This window comes from Oncorhynchus mykiss, chromosome 30, assembly GCF_057628025.1.
Source record: "Oncorhynchus mykiss isolate SJ-2025 chromosome 30, ASM5762802v1, whole genome shotgun sequence".
NCBI classification, from domain to species: Eukaryota; Metazoa; Chordata; class Actinopteri; order Salmoniformes; family Salmonidae; genus Oncorhynchus; species Oncorhynchus mykiss.
In genome coordinates, this window is record NC_143051.1 from 26528634 (window position 1) to 26546533 (window position 17900).

At 43.1% G+C, this 17900-nt stretch overlaps 1 protein-coding gene across 1 annotated transcript; it reads right to left on the reverse strand.

Moving 5' to 3' along the window:
* Positions 1-239: 239 nt before the first annotated feature.
* Positions 240-4047, reverse strand: ntl (Ntl T-box protein; the record flags this gene model as incomplete). Its single annotated transcript, NM_001164070.1, is given in 10 exon segments — positions 240-1112; positions 1491-1527; positions 1529-1540; positions 1543-1614; positions 1844-2017; positions 2304-2365; positions 2466-2527; positions 2653-2787; positions 3113-3377; positions 3834-4047. Coding segments are annotated over 10 exon segments (1266 nt in total). The 3' UTR covers positions 240-847.
* Positions 4048-17900: the final 13853 nt, after the last annotated feature.

Sequence of the window (17900 nt, forward strand, 5' to 3'; positions counted from 1 at the left end):
ATATGTACATATGATTGCCAGGGAGGGAATGTACACAGAGCGAAGGAGAAGAGACATCTGTGCTTTCTCCTTGGGCTGCAGTGGGAGGATACAAGGCACTTTTTGCTTTCATTCTTTCCTTCTTTCTTTCTTTTCCTTCAGGCCACAAAAAGCAACACACTGACTGACACTGGATCCAAAACAGTTCCATGTAAAAGGCTAACAAAGAAAATGGACGTTAATTTATTTTATATACACACATATACATGTTTTATGTTAGATCAACAGATTATTTCATCCTATTTATCTATTATAATAATAACCAAACTAATTGTAGCAATAAACAGTTAAACATAAGGATTGGCCCCTTTAATAAAGTTGAGGGGGTTACTTCACAAACTTAGCTTTGTGTAGCTAGTGATCCTGATTGTCTTACGCCAGCGTACGATTGTCTTGGGGTACTCTTGTCTGTACTGAAGGACACAACTACAGTAACACACCAGCAACTGGAACAATTGTAGAGGAAGTATACTCAGATTGTCTTAGGCTTGTAACTGCACCTTGGAGAGAGTGAAGGAAACTCCCAACGGAAAAACACATGCCTCTTCCACTCAGACTAAGCTTAGAATGTCTTGGGTGTTCGGAATGGAAGATCAACCATGTCATGTTGGTAAAACACAAGGCCTGAGAGGATCCTACATCTCTCTGCTTCAGATAGATCTTCTTCTGAGTTGACTCTGCCTTTCAAAGGCGTTGCTGCTTCAACCCAAAAGTTTCCTAGCTGATGGTCAGGCAGTAGAGTGGAGATGGTGGTGATGTGGAACAGGATGGTGGTTGAGGAGAGTCAATGGCTATGGAAGCATTGTGCTCAGTAGCTCTGAGCCACAGGTGCCCAGGAGGCGGTGAGCCTGGCGATGGAGCTTTCGAACTGGGCCTCGCCCACACCTACACCCACCTCGCTAAGGCTGGGGTCGTACATGGAGGATGGTGAGGATACGGGCAGGGAGGAGGTCAGGCCTGTGTAGGAGGAGCCTCGCAGGAACTGGCTGGTCAGGCCACCAGCGATGGAGCCAGAGGAGGAGCCTGAAGGAGTTAGGGCTGTCCCGGCAACAGACCACAGGCTGGGATACTGGCTGTAAGCGAGAGAGAGAGACACAGAGAGAGAGAGAGAGAGAGAGAGAGAGAGAGAGACAGACAGACAGACAGACAGACAGACAGACAGACAGACAGACAGACAGACAGACAGACAGACAGACAGACAGAGGGAGAGAGAGAGCGAGAGAGAGAGAGAAAGAGAGATAGAAAGAAAGAAAGAAAGAGAGACAGAGAGAGAGAGGGGTTAGATTAGAGTTTTTTTCTAACCAGGATGAAATCTGGGCCTAGTAAAGGTCTAGCTAGGCCCAGGACCCAGAATTGTTCCTGATAAAATCATGTAGTCAGGAACATGCAGAAAAATAAACAGTGATATCAGAAACATATATATGATCAACTATGACCATGTGTTGCCATACCTGGAGTTGGATGTGGAGTTGCTGGTATGGGCCAGGGTTCCCATCCCGGTGGAGTTAGGGATCTGAAGGGCTGACCAGTTGTCATGGGTGGGCAGGGCTCCCGACGAGTTGTCCATGTAGTTGTCTAAACAATAAAGTACATGGAGAAATTACTAACAACAGCATACAAACATTTCTCTGATCAAAACAATGCATTTCCTTCAGGGGTAATTTCTCAAACATATTTTAACCAACATCTTCAAATCCATGAAACCCCCATGCTGTATTCTATACCTATGAGTCTGACTAGTGATCAGAATAAACAGTAAACAGTGCATTCCCAAAGTGCTGGGTTGGGTAGAGGAGGTTCTTACTTGAGCTGGAGGAGCGGTGTGGGTAGTGGCTGGGGTAGGGAGCGGCCCTGTGGCCCCTCAGGCTGGAGTACCTTTCACAGTAGGACCCTGAGGAGTGGCCAGGGGCCCCGCTGAACGGAGGGGGGCTGCTGCTGGGGCACATGGGACCGTTACCAGGTAGAAACCAACCACCAACTGGAGGGAGAGAAGAGACAAAATGGTTTGGTTAATACACTTCCTTTTTCCATACTGTTCTCTATGTACAGTTTCCTTGGGGACATGGAAGGCCTTGAAAATAAAATGTATGATGATGATGATGATGATGATGATGATGATGATGATTTTCTGAACATGAATAAAAGTGTGTTGGAAAATGATGTCTTATATAATGACTTGGTTTGATTGTTGGAATTGAAACGGAGAGGTACAGAAAGAGCTTTTCTAATTTGGTTGGTGTTGTGAGACTTAAGAGAAGACTTACGTTGAGAATAACCAGACTGTTGACTGTCTCCACCATGGTCTGGCATGTCTTTATGATCGCTTCTAAAATTGAAAAACATAATATCAAAATTCGCACACAAAATGAAAAATACAGGAAAAGCGTTGTCATATTGCCGGCACAATATCAGTCTCTTCCTCTTACCTCTCTTTGGCATCGAGGAAAGCTTTAGCGAATGGATTGTGTTTGATCTTCAACGCAGTTATCTAGAAGGTACATAAACATGACAACTAATATTATTTTCTTCCTTCATTGTAAGCAGAACACAATATAATGTTTTTTGATTGTGAACAAGGATTATCTCTGTGACTGTGTAATTAAGGCCACTGACCTCTTCGTTCTGGTAAGCAGTGACAGCGATGAACTGAGTCTCGGGGAAAGACTGGCTACTGATCATCTTCTGGAGCCCTCCAACCTTCACAATGTGTATCCTGGGCTCATACTTGTGCAGAGAGTTCAGCATAATCTAGATCGAAATTATACATTATTTTAATAATATCACTATTAAGAATCATTAAAAAAACACACTCAAACTGAATAAGATAGAAATATGAGCCTACAGAGCCCTAACACAAAATTGTGAAGTTGATTTGCCATGAAATGAATAACGTTTTCCCGCAGAAAATGCCTACTTTTGTAATTCAGCACAGCAGGGCAGTACATCATTAGCTCTGAGAGAGCAGGGCAATATGACCTAGCCTACCAAGTTGACTTTGAAATTATTTACATAATAATGAATATGCATACTACAAATACGAACACAGAAGACGACAAAGAAATCAGGGCATTACTTGTCCTCCCCCGTTGAGTTTATTGGACAATTTGACTTTGCTAAATGAGACGGGCGCTTTCATCCAGTGCGCTCCGAAGTTAGGCGAGTCTGGGTGGATGTAGACGCAGCTAGGGCTCTGTGGCTCGGGCTTGCCACCGGGAACCCACTCGCCGTTCACGTACTTCCACCGGTTGTTGTCTGCAGCCACGAAGTCCAAGAGAACTGAGTACATAGCGTTGGGGTCCAAGCCACTCACATTCGCTCTGAGCACTGGAAACATCCGCCTGTAGGTTCAAATAAAGTTGTTAAATAAACATATAGCCTAAGCAAGCCCAAATATTATGTTATGTTGGCTCAGCCGTTGATCTTTATAAATGTATTATTTGACAAACGTATATATTTGCATTAATAATAGGGTTTATAAGATTTGACGACCATTGCGCGTTATACCTAATTCTTGACATGGTATTCAAGTTGTAACAGTAAAGCATATATGGCCTATAGATATGGCCTATAGATATGGCCTATAGATATGGCCTATAGCCTGGTCAATACCCTACAGACTATTCTGAAAGGCTGAACATGCCTGTTGCCGATCTAACAGATCAGTTACGTTTAGCTTCGTAGTCGTGCGGACTACGATCTCTCCAGATAAACTTTGCTTTTATCTAGGCAGGCCAGTAGGCCTCGAAGGCCTCATTTTGATCCGTAGCTAACAGAAAAAAACAACCATAGCCTACCTGCCAGTCTTGGTGACAATCATTTCGTTGGTTAGTTCTTTAAACTTGGTCCATAATTCTGCATCTTCTAATCCCAGTTTAATATCCCTCTCTGAGGCATCTCCTTTCTCGCTGCCCTTCTGAAACTCGCTCTCCACCACGCTCAGAAGGTGGTCCAGCCTCTGGTCGGAGTTTGAAGTCATATTTCCTATAGGATGAGTTCGTGTGGAGTTCCGTGAAATGTACCGTTAGAATAGGATTCACTGTTTCAAGATTCGTTTTGACAGTGAGATAAGTACTACTGGCTTCGGAGCCCAAGGCCAGATCATATAAGGCCCCCCAGGGACCACATGGGGACAAGGGCGTGGCGTTGCGTTCTAGACCACGCCCCGATGGCCTAACGGTCTGGCTTCGAGCGTCTCTGCGATGTCCCCAATGCAAAATGGCCCATCATAATTGCGTCAATGCAAAATGAATAAATGTACCTATAGGCCTCAAGGCCTCCTTTAAACAGGGTCATGTTTGAATAAGAATAACGTCTTCATTGCTCTTTCCTTTAGGTTTATAGCCTTCATGACCAAGGCCTATACATTTTCTCAAATTGTTTGGATATTCGTTTACTTTTGCATAGCCTAATACATTTTTTGGAGCTGTTCATATTTCATACATTCGTTATTTATCTTAAATGACCCTCTAACGAAAAAAATACACGTTAAAATGTTATTAGGCCTTATTGCCAAAAACATACAATATGTTTATGGAATTAAAAATAGTTTATTAGTATCCTAGTCTATATCATCTATCTGTCAGATAGGAAAAAACATCGTTGGATTATTAGGCCAAACTAATTTTTGGAATATTTAAATAGAAACAAAAGAAAGGAAGAGACAGGGCAACAGGCTGCAGCCACGGTGCCTTTGAACTAAGTTGTATATTTGCGAATAATGCTAATCTTTTGTTGTCCCAAATACACACGTGAGAAATGTAGTGTTGACTGTGGCCGGGCCATTAGGCTGTTCCTCTGTTCCTGTACTTGGCGAAGTGTGGATAGCCCCGAGGTGACATCGGAGATCTGCATAATGGGGCCGCCTGTCTGTTTCTGATCTCACATCCACTCTCACTAACATCGAGGAAACATTTATTCACACTTCATTGTAAAAGTATTAGAATTCTTTATCATTAAGATCGGGGATTGAGTTTATAGGGAATTAATAATTGTATCCTATACCAAATGATCTGCATATGGACTTTTTTCTTCTCTCATTCTGATACTATACTCTTGATCAATGTCAGTAGCCTAATGTCTTGTATATATATATAGGCCTACTTTTAAATTCTATAGTAATTATCATCATTTCATATTTTCTTCCAGTTTATTATCTTCTTATCCATTTCATATTTATTATTACATGTGGTTTCCTGAAGATTACTCCAAATGTTACATGTTCATTTCAAGGCAGGTGAGGCCCTCCCTATAATGTCAGAAGATTTAGGAGGGAACTTGTGTGGCTAAAGTCTTTCCTGATGTATGAAGGTTAGATTAGGTCTAACAGTTACCATTGATCCTGAGGGGAGGCAGAATACAGTGGGTATGTGTGTTTCTGTCTGCTCTGTCTCAGGCTCTGTGATGTACTTGGAATTGAGTGGGTTCTGTGGAGCGTGACTCCAGTTTACTACTCCACTTCCTGCAGCTCTACAGAGGTCATAAATGTAAAGGGGTTCTCTCACACCTTTCCATCCCATATCATTCAACTGCCTCTTCCTTTACCCCTCTTTATTTTGAGGCCTGAGAAGAGAGAGAGAATTCCACCACCAGCTACAAAATACAGGACTGTTCTCTATCCCGACCAGTCCTTCTGTCTCAGTCTGAATTTAAAATGTATTATAGTTAGATTTTGTGTCACTGGCCTACACACAATACCCCATAATGTCAAAGTGGAATTAAGTTCTTAGAATTTTGTACAAATGAAGTTAAAATGAAGAGCTGTAATGTATTCTACCCCTTTGTTATGGCAAGCCTAAATAAGTTCAGGAGTAAAAATGTGCTTAACAAGTTACATAATACATTGCACGTGTGCAGTAATAGTGTTGAACATGATTTTTGAATGACTACCTCATCTCTGTACCTCACACATACAAACTATCTGTAAGGTCCCTCAGTTGAGCAGTACACAGTTTCAACCACAAAGACCAGGGAGGTTAACCAATGCCTCGCAAAGAAGGGCACCTATTGGTAGATGGGTATACGTTGTTTTTTTTAAAGCAGATGTTGAATATCCCGTTGAGCATGGTGAAGTTATTAATTACACTTTGGTTGGTGTATCAATACACCCAGTCACTACAAAGATACAGGCATCCTTTCTAATTTAGTTGCCAGAGAGGAAGGAAACCGCTCCGGGATTTCACCATGAGGCCAATGGTGACTTTAAAACAATTACAGAGTTCAATGGGTATGATAGGAGAAAACGTATGATGGATCAACAACATTGTAGCTACTCCACAATACTAACCTAATTGACAGATAAATACATATCATTAAGGACTGGGGAGTTTTTTCAGGATAAAACAATTAATGGAATGGATTAAGCACAGGCAAAATCCTAGAAGAAAACCTGGTTCAGTCTGCTTTCCACCAGACACTGGGAGATGATTTCACCTTTCAGCAGAACAATAACCTGAAACATAAGGCCAAATCTACACTGGAGTTGCTTACAGTTTTGACTAAAATCTACTTGAAAATCTATGACAAGACCTGAAAATGGTTGTCTTGCAATGATCAACAACCAATTTGACAGAACTTGAAGAATTTTGAAAATAATAATGGGCAAATGTTGCACAATCCAGGTGGCAAAACAAAGTATTGACTCGGGGGTGTGAATACTTACATAAATGACATATTTCTGTATTTCATTTTCAACACATTATCAAACATTTTGAAAAACACGTTTTAACTTATTTTTGGTTCTAGGCATATGTATTTAAATAACAACTTGGTGTTGAGTTGTACTGTTTGAGTGATGTTCTACTCAACCAATAATACATCTGAAACTAAGATTAATGTCATTCCTTCATTTGTAATGTGTACCTCAATGTTATTTGTTCCATTTTGTTTCCCATAATCTCTTTGGCCTGGTCTGTTGGTGATGTGAGGGTTAAACCATCCAGTCTCCTCAGACATCGACACACGCTCACCTAGGTGAGAAATATTACAGAGGCCTGGTGCTTCACAAAGGGACAGTTATAAGGCCAGGCATATTTTCCAGAGGACTTCGTCTTCATCTTCGCTGGCCTAAATAAGTAAATACAGAGACGAGGATGAGTCAGCCCTGAGAAAGAAGAAACAACTCACTAGACACACACACACACACACACACGCACACACACACACGCGCACACACACACACACACACACACACATACACACACACACACACACACACACACACACACACACACACACACCCTTAAATTTGAGTCTCTTGTGTCCTATGCACATTAACGTCTAATATCCTCAGCATTATTTTCTATTTGAAGACACTTTACTGTAAGTTAGTGTAAACACCATTGAATCCATCTCTCCTTTATCACAGATTTCAGACTCACTGGTCCTCTTATCTCATCTCATATAGTATATCTGCTGTGACCACAGACTTCATTTTCCCATTTTTGTGTTTCATCCTCCTCTCTTTGTCTGTTTCAGGATATAAGGTACCAGTATACCAGTACGGTGATGACATGACAGAACATGTTACTTCCCATGCCCCTGTCATTTCACCAGACTCTTCAAGCTCCACCATAAAACTATCTGTCTGTGTTTTCCTATTTTGTTTATCACCGATAATTCAAGGTGGGTTTGAGTGAGGCGAGTGTTGGGTTTCTATTGCGGTCGTTGTATTGTATTTTAATGGTACTTTATTAGTGGCTGGTGTAACTGTGGCTCTGTGTGAATAAGCAAAGGTGTTGTTGTCCATAGAGACAGATAGTACCTGAGTGAAACACACCAATAGCCACTTCCCTCTCCCTCTCCCAAACCGTAACCCTCCTCCTACCCCTGTCCCTTACCCCCTCCCCCTCCCCTCTCTGATGTGGATTGAGCCCAAAGATACGTCTGTCGCTTTGAATTTCGTTACAAGTTCAGGAAATCTAAACTTTCCTTTTCTAATCACTAAGGCCTTTGAAAGAGATACAAAAAATTAGTCGGGAAAGTAATTTCCCCCTCTGCCACCCTTATCGCCAGCTCAACTAATGCCAGCCAACTAATACCAGCTCAACTAATGCCAGCTCAACTAATGCCAGCTCAACTAATGCCAGCTCAACTAATGTCAGCTCAACTAATACCAGCTCAACTAAAGCCAGCTCAACTAATGCCAGCTCAACTAATACCAGCTCAACTAATGCCAGCTCAACTAATGCCAGCTCAACTAATGCCAGCTCAACTAATACCAGCTCAACTAAAGCCAGCTCAACTAATGCCAGCTCAACTAATACCAGCTCAACTAATGCCAGCTCAACTAATGCCAGCTCAACTAATGCCAGCTCAACTAATGCCAGCTCAACTAATACCAGCTCAACTAATACCAGCTCAAACAATGCCAGCTCAACTAATACCAGCTCAACTATTGCCAGCTCAACTACTGCCAGCTCAACTAATGCCAGCTCAACTAATGCCAGCTCAACTAATGCCAGCTCAACTAATACCAGCTCAACTAATGCCAGCTCAACTAATGCCAGCTCATCTAATGCCAGCTCAACTAATACCAGCTCAACTAATGTCAGCTCAACTAATGCCAGTTCAACTAATGCCAGCTCAACTAATGCCAGCTCAACTAATAGCAGCTCAACTATTGCCAGCTCAACTAATGCCAACTCAACTAATGCCAGCTCAACTAATACCAGCTCAACTAATGCCAGCTCAACTAATGCCAGCTCAACTAATACCAGCTCAACTAATGCCAGCTCAACTAATACCAGCTCAACTAATGGCAGCTCAACTAATACCAGCTCAACTAATACCAGCTCAACTAATGCCAGCTCAACTAATACCAGCTCAACTAATACCAGCTCAACTAATGCCAGCTCAACTAATACCAGCTCAACTAATACCAGCTCAACTAATGCCAGCTCAACTAATGCCAGCTCAACTAATACCAGCTCAACTAATACCATCTCAACTAATGCCAGCTCAACTAATACCAGCTCAACTAATGCCAGCTCAACTAATGCCAGCTCAACTAATGCCAGCTCAACTAATGCCAGCTCAACTAATGCCAGCTCAACTAATGCCAGCTCAACTAATACCAGCTCAACTAATGCCAGCTCAACTAATGCCAGCTCAACTAATACCAGCTCAACTAATACCAGCTCAACTAATACCAGCTCAACTAATGTCAGCTCAACTAATACCAGCTCAACTATTGCCAGCTCAACTAATGCCAGCTCAACTAATACCAGCTCAACTAATACCAGCTCAACTAATACCAGCTCAACTAATACCAGCTCAACTAATACCAGCTCAACTAATGTCAGCTCAACTAATACCAGCTCAACTAATACCAGCTCAACTAATGCCAGCTCAACTAATAGCAGCTCAACTATTGCCAGCTCAACTAATGCCAACTCAACTAATGCCAGCTCAACTAATACCAGCTCAACTAATGCCAGCTCAACTAATGCCAGCTCAACTAATACCAGCTCAACTAATGCCAGCTCAACTAATACCAGCTCAACTAATGGCAGCTCAACTAATACCAGCTCAACTAATGTCAGCTCAACTAATACCAGCTCAACTATTGCCAGCTCAACTCAGGCTCAGCTTTGACACGACAGATTATGAACTTTCTCTGTAAAGTGGCTGCTTCTGACTGGGGATACTGTCGTAGGATACTGTAGTAGACTTTTCATGTTCTGTCATGTTATTACAGTACTGTTATATCTGTTACCTAATATCCTGAAACAGGCAAAGAGAGGAGGAAAAAAGGGGAAATGAAGTCTGTGGTCACAGCAGATATACTATATGAGATGAGATAAGAGGACCACTGAGTCTGAAATCTGTGATAAAGGTGAGTGTCATAATGTTACAGAGTTGACACAAACAGAAATGTATTTGAGATGTCTTTTATGCAACACAATGATACATTGACGTGCCTTTATACAATATTTACAGTAACAATGACTTTTCTAGGACTACTGTCCATCCCTTCCCTTCTACAGTAAGCCATTTAAACTTGAACAACCATTTTAGTAAAGGGTGCAAAATGTAACTAAATGACTGGATAAGTTTAGAAATGTCACGTATTCTCCCTCTCCGGCCTCTAGGTCATCAGGCTGCTGATTATCCCGCACACCTGTCACCATCGTCTCGCACACCTGCGCCTCATGACACTCACCTGGACTCCATCACCTCCTTGATTATATTCCCTGTATCTGTCCATCCCTTCTGTCCATTGTGCTGAAACACAGTTTCACAGATTGTGGCTTTGGATTGATGATTTAGATGTTGACTTATGAAGTGGATAGCGCCAGGGGCACAGTCTTACTGTATATCTGGTTCCTCTAACCTAGAAGGTGTCAGGATCAGCAGGTCAGGTACCCAGGGTGACAACATAGCTGATTTACTACTTGTTGTAATGTCAGCTAGCCTAGCAATACACTGCTGTTTCATGAGATGTTTTCATCTCATGTTTAATCATGTTTCATCAAGAAGTGTTTGATATATAAATAGACTAATATTTTTGAAGTATAGTAGGGCTCCAGACAAACGGTGCCACTGGAACTAGTTTGGGACCTGAATACCAGTAAAGTAGTTCACTGCTGGAATATGAGAGCGAACGTCTCATTATATTTTGATAGCTTCTATACTCTCACAGGCCTGTATACTAGCTCAGAGGGAAAAGTACAATAATTACAGGTATATGACTAAGGAAAATCCTTGTTCTACTGAGGCTATATCATCAAGCTATAGTCTGTCTCTATGTCTCTCTCTCTCTCTCTCTCTCTCTCTGTCTCTCTCTCTCTCTCTCTCCCTCTCTCTCTCTCTCTCTCTCTCTCTCTCTCTCTCTCTCTCTCTCTCTCTCTCTCTCTCTCTCTCTCTCTCTCTCTCTCTCTCTCTCTCTCTCTCTCTCTCTCTCTCTCTCTCTCTCTCTCTCTCTCTCCCTCTCTCTCTCTAGTGTTGCCTGGTGTAAATACAAGCGGCTGTTTTCAGTCTGTTTCAGTGGGTTTTGTGTTGCCTGGTGTAAATACAAGCGGCTGTTTTCAGTCTGTTTCAGTGGGTTTTGTGTTGCCTGGTGTAAATACAAGCGGCTGTTTTCAGTCTGTTTCAGTGAGTTTTGTGTTGCCTGGTGTAAATACAAGCGGCTGTTTTCAGTCTGTTTCAGTGGGTTTTGTGTTGCCTGGTGTAAATACAAGCGGCTGTTTTCAGTCTGTTTCAGTGGGTTTTGTGTTGCCTGGTGTAAATACAGTGCATTCGGAAAGTATTCAGATCCCTTCCCCTTTTCCACATTTTGTTACGTTACAGACTTATTCTAAAATGGAAGCAAATCAAACATTTTCTACACACAATACCTCATAATAACAAAGCAAAAACAGGTTTTTAGAATTTTTTGCAAATTTACTAAAAATGAATAACAGGAATAACTTATTTATATAAGTATTCAGAACCTTTCCAATGACACTCAAAACTGGGTTCAGGTGCATCCTGTTCTCATTGATCATCATTGAGATGTTTCTACAACTTGATTGGAGTCCACCTGTGGTAAATTCAATTGATTAACATGATTTGGATAGGCACACACCTCTCTATTTATGGTCATACATGTTATAGCAATAACCAATCCATGAGGTCGAAGGAATTGTCCGTAGAGCTCCAAGGCAGGATTGTGTCGAGGCACAGATCTGGGGAAGGGTACCAAAAATGTTCTGCAGCATTGAAGATCCCCAGAAACACAGTGACCTCCATCATTCTTAAATGGAAGAAGTTTGGAACCACCAAGTTTCTTCCTAGAGCTGGCCGCCCGGGCAAACTGAACAATTGGGAGATAAGGGCCTTGGTCAGGGAAGTAACCAAGTACAGAGCTCCAGAGTTCCTCCAGAGTGCCAGACAGAAGCCACTCCTCAGTAAAAGGCACATGACAGCCTGCTTGGAGTTTGCCGAAAGACACCTAAAGGACTCTGACCATGAAAACCAAGATTCTTTGATCTGATGAAACCAAGATTAAACTCTTTGGCCTGAATGCCAAGTGTCACGTCTGGAGGAAATCATGATCTTTTTCAACGGCAGGGACTGGGAGACTAGTCAGGATCGAGGGAAAGATGAACGGAGCAAAGTACAGAAAGATCCTTGATGAAAACCTGCTCCAGAGCGCTCAGGATCTCAGATTGGGTCAAAGATTAACCTTCCAACAGGACAGCGACCCTAAGCATACAGCCAAGACAACGCAGGAGTGGCTTCGGGACAAGTTTCTGAATATCCTTGAGTGGCCAAGCCTGAGCCCGGACTTGAACCCGATCAAACATCTTTGGAGAGACCTGAAAATAGCTGTGCATGAGAGGATATGCAGAGAGGAATGGGGAAAACTCCACAAATGTTATCTTTATTTAACTAGGGAAGTCAGTTAAGAACAAATTCTTATTTAAAATGACAGCCTAGGAACAGTGGGTTAACTGCCTTGTTCATTTTTTACCTTGTTAGCTCAGGGATTTGATCTAGCAACCTTTTGGTTACTGGCCCAACACTCTAACCACTAGCCTACCTGCCACCCGAATACAGATGTGCCAAGCTTGTAGTGTCATACCCAAGAAGACTCAAGGCTGTAATCACTGCCCAAGGTGCTTCAACAAAGTACTGAGTAAAGGGTCTGAATACTTAAATAAATGTGATATTTACATATGTATAAAAACCTGTTTTTACTTTGTTATTTTTACTTTGTAAGGCTATAACGTAACAAAATATGGAAAAAGTTAAGGGGTCTGAATACTTTCCGAATGCACTGTATGAGCAGCTGAGGTCAGCAGACACTAGCGTGTGAGAAAACAGTTAAATCTGCTCAGTCAAGCCCCTAGCTGTGCCATCTCTCTCTCTCTCTCTCACACACACACACACACACACACACACACACACACACACACACACACACACACACACACACACACACACACACACACACACACACACACACACACACACACACACACACACACACACACACACACACACACACACACAATCATTGGTCATGTGTGGGTAAGTCACAGTCTGTATTTCCTGACTGCATTTTCTAAGAACCCAAAAGCCTTTCCACTCTGGATATGAGGTGGCTGCGTTATATACTGTCGGTAAGGAAGGAAGGACATGAGCTGGCAGGGTTAGGTATGGGAGTAGAGAGAGAGAGTTGGTGCAGAGAGATCAAAAGGACAGAAGCACAGACACACAGACAGATAGTTCTGACAAACATTCAAATGTGGCAACCTCCACCATGCATGTATTAATGGTAGCAGATATCAGGACCCCTGAAGACGTTATTTACCCAGAAGAGTGATGGGGCGTGAGCCCACAGAGCAGACACATCACTGAGCACTCTCCTCCTGTTGCATCACTTCCTCTTCATAAATGCAAAATGACATGTTCACATGATACAGTGCCAGTTACTGATGAATGTTCTATGATCTGTTAGGATTTCTGTTAATCTATTAAGACGCCTTTGTCACCGCTGGCATACAACCGACTAACAACACCATTTATTTGTTTGGTTTTCTGGTGTTCATCCTGGGACACACAGGGGAGATGGTTTAAGATAGTCTGTTGCTGAGTAGTTGACTGGAATCTTTAACTAATCTTTGTTTAAAGAGAAAGTGCTGGAACACACAATGCTGAGGCAATGCCCTGCAGAAGTGCTCCTTTTTTGACTGATCAGCTTCCCTATATGTGTCCAAGGTTTTCCACGTAGGAAGGAGCCCCTCTCTGGGTAGCCAGAACCAAAGCCAGGACAAGAGCCAGCCAGGGCACCAGCCCAGCGTCTTGTCTGTCCGGCCAGTCTGAGGGGGCTAACCAGAAGCTGTAGGCCAGCAGACTATAAAATGGGATAAACAAAGGGGTTGGGCCGGAGCTGGGGGCTTTTTACTGCATTCCCACGCCAGCAGCAGCAGCAACTCACTAAGAAGTGCTACCTGGAAAACGCAGGCAGGCAGGCAGGCAGGCAGGCAGGCAGACAGGGCCCCCCCTCCCCTCCCAGTCTACACCCATCTACCCCCATTCTCCACTACCAGCTGCAGGAGTAGACAACCAATCCAAGGCGAGTGCTGCAGCCCAGGTGTACAAACACTAAACACAGACCCAGATCAAAGGGTCTCATTAAAGGATAATAGATAGACCCCCCCCCCCCTCCCCTTCAGGTTTGTACCACAGCAGGAGTCTTCTCTACATCAATCCCCTTCCTTAGGCTACACCTGCTAGAGCTCCCCCTACTGTCTGGTCAATGCAGGGGCAAGACAGTCACTTCGAGTCAGGCAACACTGCCCCTATTGGCCAGTTACTCAGCTTTGCTGAGATTATAGGTGGTTTGCGTGTGTACAACGGCCTTACAACTCTACACTACTATCACCCAGGACTTTACGTGTTGCATTTGTATACACACAAATAAAGACACACAGCAGTACTGAGCTAAATAGATTGTCCAGAACGATTATTCACTCTATCCAGCAATTTTGGACAGGAAATGCTAACTGGTACTTGGCAACAGTGGATTTCGGCCTATCTATGTATTCACCCACACTTGTGAGTGAGCAGTGAAACTGTATAGGCCTCTTATAATAAGATAAACAAATGGAAAAATATAATCAACCAGATGCTGTGTCACTATTACCCAGATGTGCTGGGTATTACATCAGCTTTACATGGCAAAGATAAATATTCACAAGAGGGTAGATACTTCATAGCAGAATCATCCTTAAGAATGTGTGTGTCAACTCAGGCAGGCTCTCAAAAACAAGCTGTAAACAATCCAATCAGAACACAAAAGAAACAGACACTGCCACATCGTTTGATTTAGATTCAGAAAGCTTTATTGATAGATGTTAGTGAGTCAGGCCTGGGAAAGGTCTGTCTGTCTGGACTGAACGGACCTCAGAGGCCCATACCAGCTCCTGTGTGTCTTTGATGGGGAGGCCCTCTCTTTGTAGTCGGCGTGTTAGTCAGTAAAAGTTAAAGGGCCTAAATGGTCCCTAACAGGAAGCAGTTTACATGGTGATGCTCAAGCTGCCTGTGGCCCCTATTGTTCCAGGGCCCCTCACCACTTCATTACTATTTCCATAAGAAAGGAACAGTAATTTGCCCTTTTCTTCTGGTCTCCCTTCATCTTGGTGGAGTGCACCTCTCTCTCTCTTTTCTCACTTTTTCCTTCTCTCGTCCAACCTACCCATTTATCGGGTGGAAATCTAAGGGTTGGTTATGTAATCTTTAAAGCATTTAAAAATCACGGAGACCAGTTATTAAAGATTATAAATAAATCAAACTGTATAATGTAGAAGCATTTGTCTGTTTTGGGATGAGAAGTAGGACTAACTTGTAAAGCATATTGACCTGAGAAAGTCAGCTCTGTCCATTGATGAAGGAGGGGTTATTATGTGAAACTTGATGTCTTCTGAGGAGTTTAGCATAGCTGAGCTGTGCACAGAGAACAGTTTCAAATCCTGACTGACTGAAGGGACACTGTGACTGACCACTCTGTTCTCGGACCATTCTGTCCTCTCACCTGGATGGAGAGAAGGCTAGTGTAGAGAAGTCTACCAGCGGAGTTACAGAGACCATTGTGCAGAGCGTTCATAGGGTTTCACAGAGATAGAGAAGGAAAGATACTTTCAAGACAATATAGAAATATTGGTCATCCACATTATAAGGCAAGGTGTTCAAAACCAGAAAAGTTGACCATATAGTGAATCCCAGCTGTGGCAAAGCACATGAAGGAAAGAAACACCCCCCCTCAAACACACAACCCACCCCATACTCCACCCCACCATCCCCTTCCCCTGCCCCTTATCCCACACTTTGAACTCCTGAAGTGAGAAGGGGAGAAATGCAGCGAGAGCAGAATTAATCTATGCGTAGAGAATAATGTGTAACCTCTCCAGTTAATCCCATTAACCTTGGCGCATGGACACATCCTGGGACACATGCAAACACCGATCAAACATGTCCTCTCTCGCTCACACCTGGTCGGATCCCCCAGGATCCCCATATATCCCACTGGGTGGGCAAATACCCCTGAGTCTCCTATGGTAGCCCTCAGTCCTGTAAACCTGTGAACGACCTTAGTATTACCCACAGATATAATGCATGACACGTCTAGTGCACAGAATTACATGTGTTTAGGAGTGTTTGTATGGTTGAATGCGGCAGATTCTGTTTTCAGCCCAACAGTAGCCCTGTCCTGCCCTGCCACTCTATTTACAGGAGTAGGTGGTTCCCCCTCACTATTGAATGTCACTTGTCAACATGAGGTGAAATAGTCTGTCATTATATCATCCAGGGTGGTTATAATTCCAGCCATAACACCTCTATGGTTCTATCTCTCTATTTCTCCCTGTTTTCCGAGGGTCTTAGCCGGAAGGCTGCTTGTTGTTCCTCCAGTCTGAGAAGGGGAGAGCGGCCGGCAACGGACCCCCTCAGTGAGTTGGGCTGTTTTACCCACGGCCCCATGCAGTCCCTGACAATAGAACCAGGCTGGAATCCTCGTCTGACCTATTGTTGCAGGGGGAGCCAAAGAGGCTGGTTGAGGTCCAGAGTTTGTATTCAAAATGTGTCTCAGAGAAGGAGTGCTGATCTAATCATTATGATCTAAAAGGCTTAACAGATCCAAGATCTGTTATCCTACTCTGAGACGCTTTGCCTCCACCCGAGCAGGCCTCCTTATTACACTGTATTTGCTTTGGAGATGATCTCATCCCAGGTGAACCTTTATAGGTTACTGGCTCCTCTTAATGATACTCTATTCCTTTACAAAGCCATCATTTTTGGTTTTACATACTACCTATACACTACCGTTCAAAAGTTTGGGGTCACTTAGAAATGTCCTTGTTTTTGAAAGAAAAACTTTTTTTTTTGTCCATTAAAATAATAACAAATTGATCAGAAATACAGTGTAGATATTCTTAATGTTGTAAATGACTATTGTAGCTGGAAACAGCAGATTTTAATGGAATATCTACATAGGCCCATTATCAGCAAACCATCATTCCTGTGTTCAAATGGCTCGTTGTGTTAGCTAATCCAAGTTAATCATTTTAAAAGGCTAATTGATCATTAGAAAATCCTTTTGCAATTATGTTAGCATAGCTGAAAACTGTTGTGCTCATTAAAGAAGCAATACAACTGACCTTCTTTAGACTAGTTGAGTATCTGGAGCATCAGCATTTGTGGGTTCAATTACAGGCTCAAAATGACCAGAAACAAAGAACTTTATTCTGAAACTCGTCAGTCTATTCTGGTTAGAGCCAGTTTGCGCTGTTCTGCGTTATACGAGATCATCAGTTTCTTGGCAATTTCTCGCATGGAATAGCCTTCATTTCTCAGAACAAGAATAGACTGGTGAGTTTCAGAAGAAAGTTATTTGTTTCTGGCTATTTTGAGCCTGCAATTGAACCCACAAATGCTGATGCTCCAGACACAACCCAACCAGCCGCACTGCTTCTTAACACAGCGCGCAGTCAACCCAGAAGCACCAATGTGTCGAAGGAAACACCGTGCACCTGGCAACCTTGGTTAGCGCGCACTGCGCCCGGCCCGCCACAGGAGTCGCTGGTGAGACAAGGATATCCCTACCGGCCAAACCCTCTCTAACCCGGACGACGCTATGCCAATTGTGCATCGCCCCACGGACCTCCCGGTCGCGGCCGCTTACGACAGAGCCTGGGCGCGAACCCAGAGTCTCTGGTGGCATAGCCCTTAACCACTGCGCCACCCGGGAGGCCCTGATGCTCCAGATACTCAACTAGTCTAAAGATGGCCAGTTTTATTACTTCTTTAATCATAACATCAGTTTTCAGTTGTGCTAACATAAATTGCAAAAGAGATTTCTAATGATCAATTAGCTTAATAAA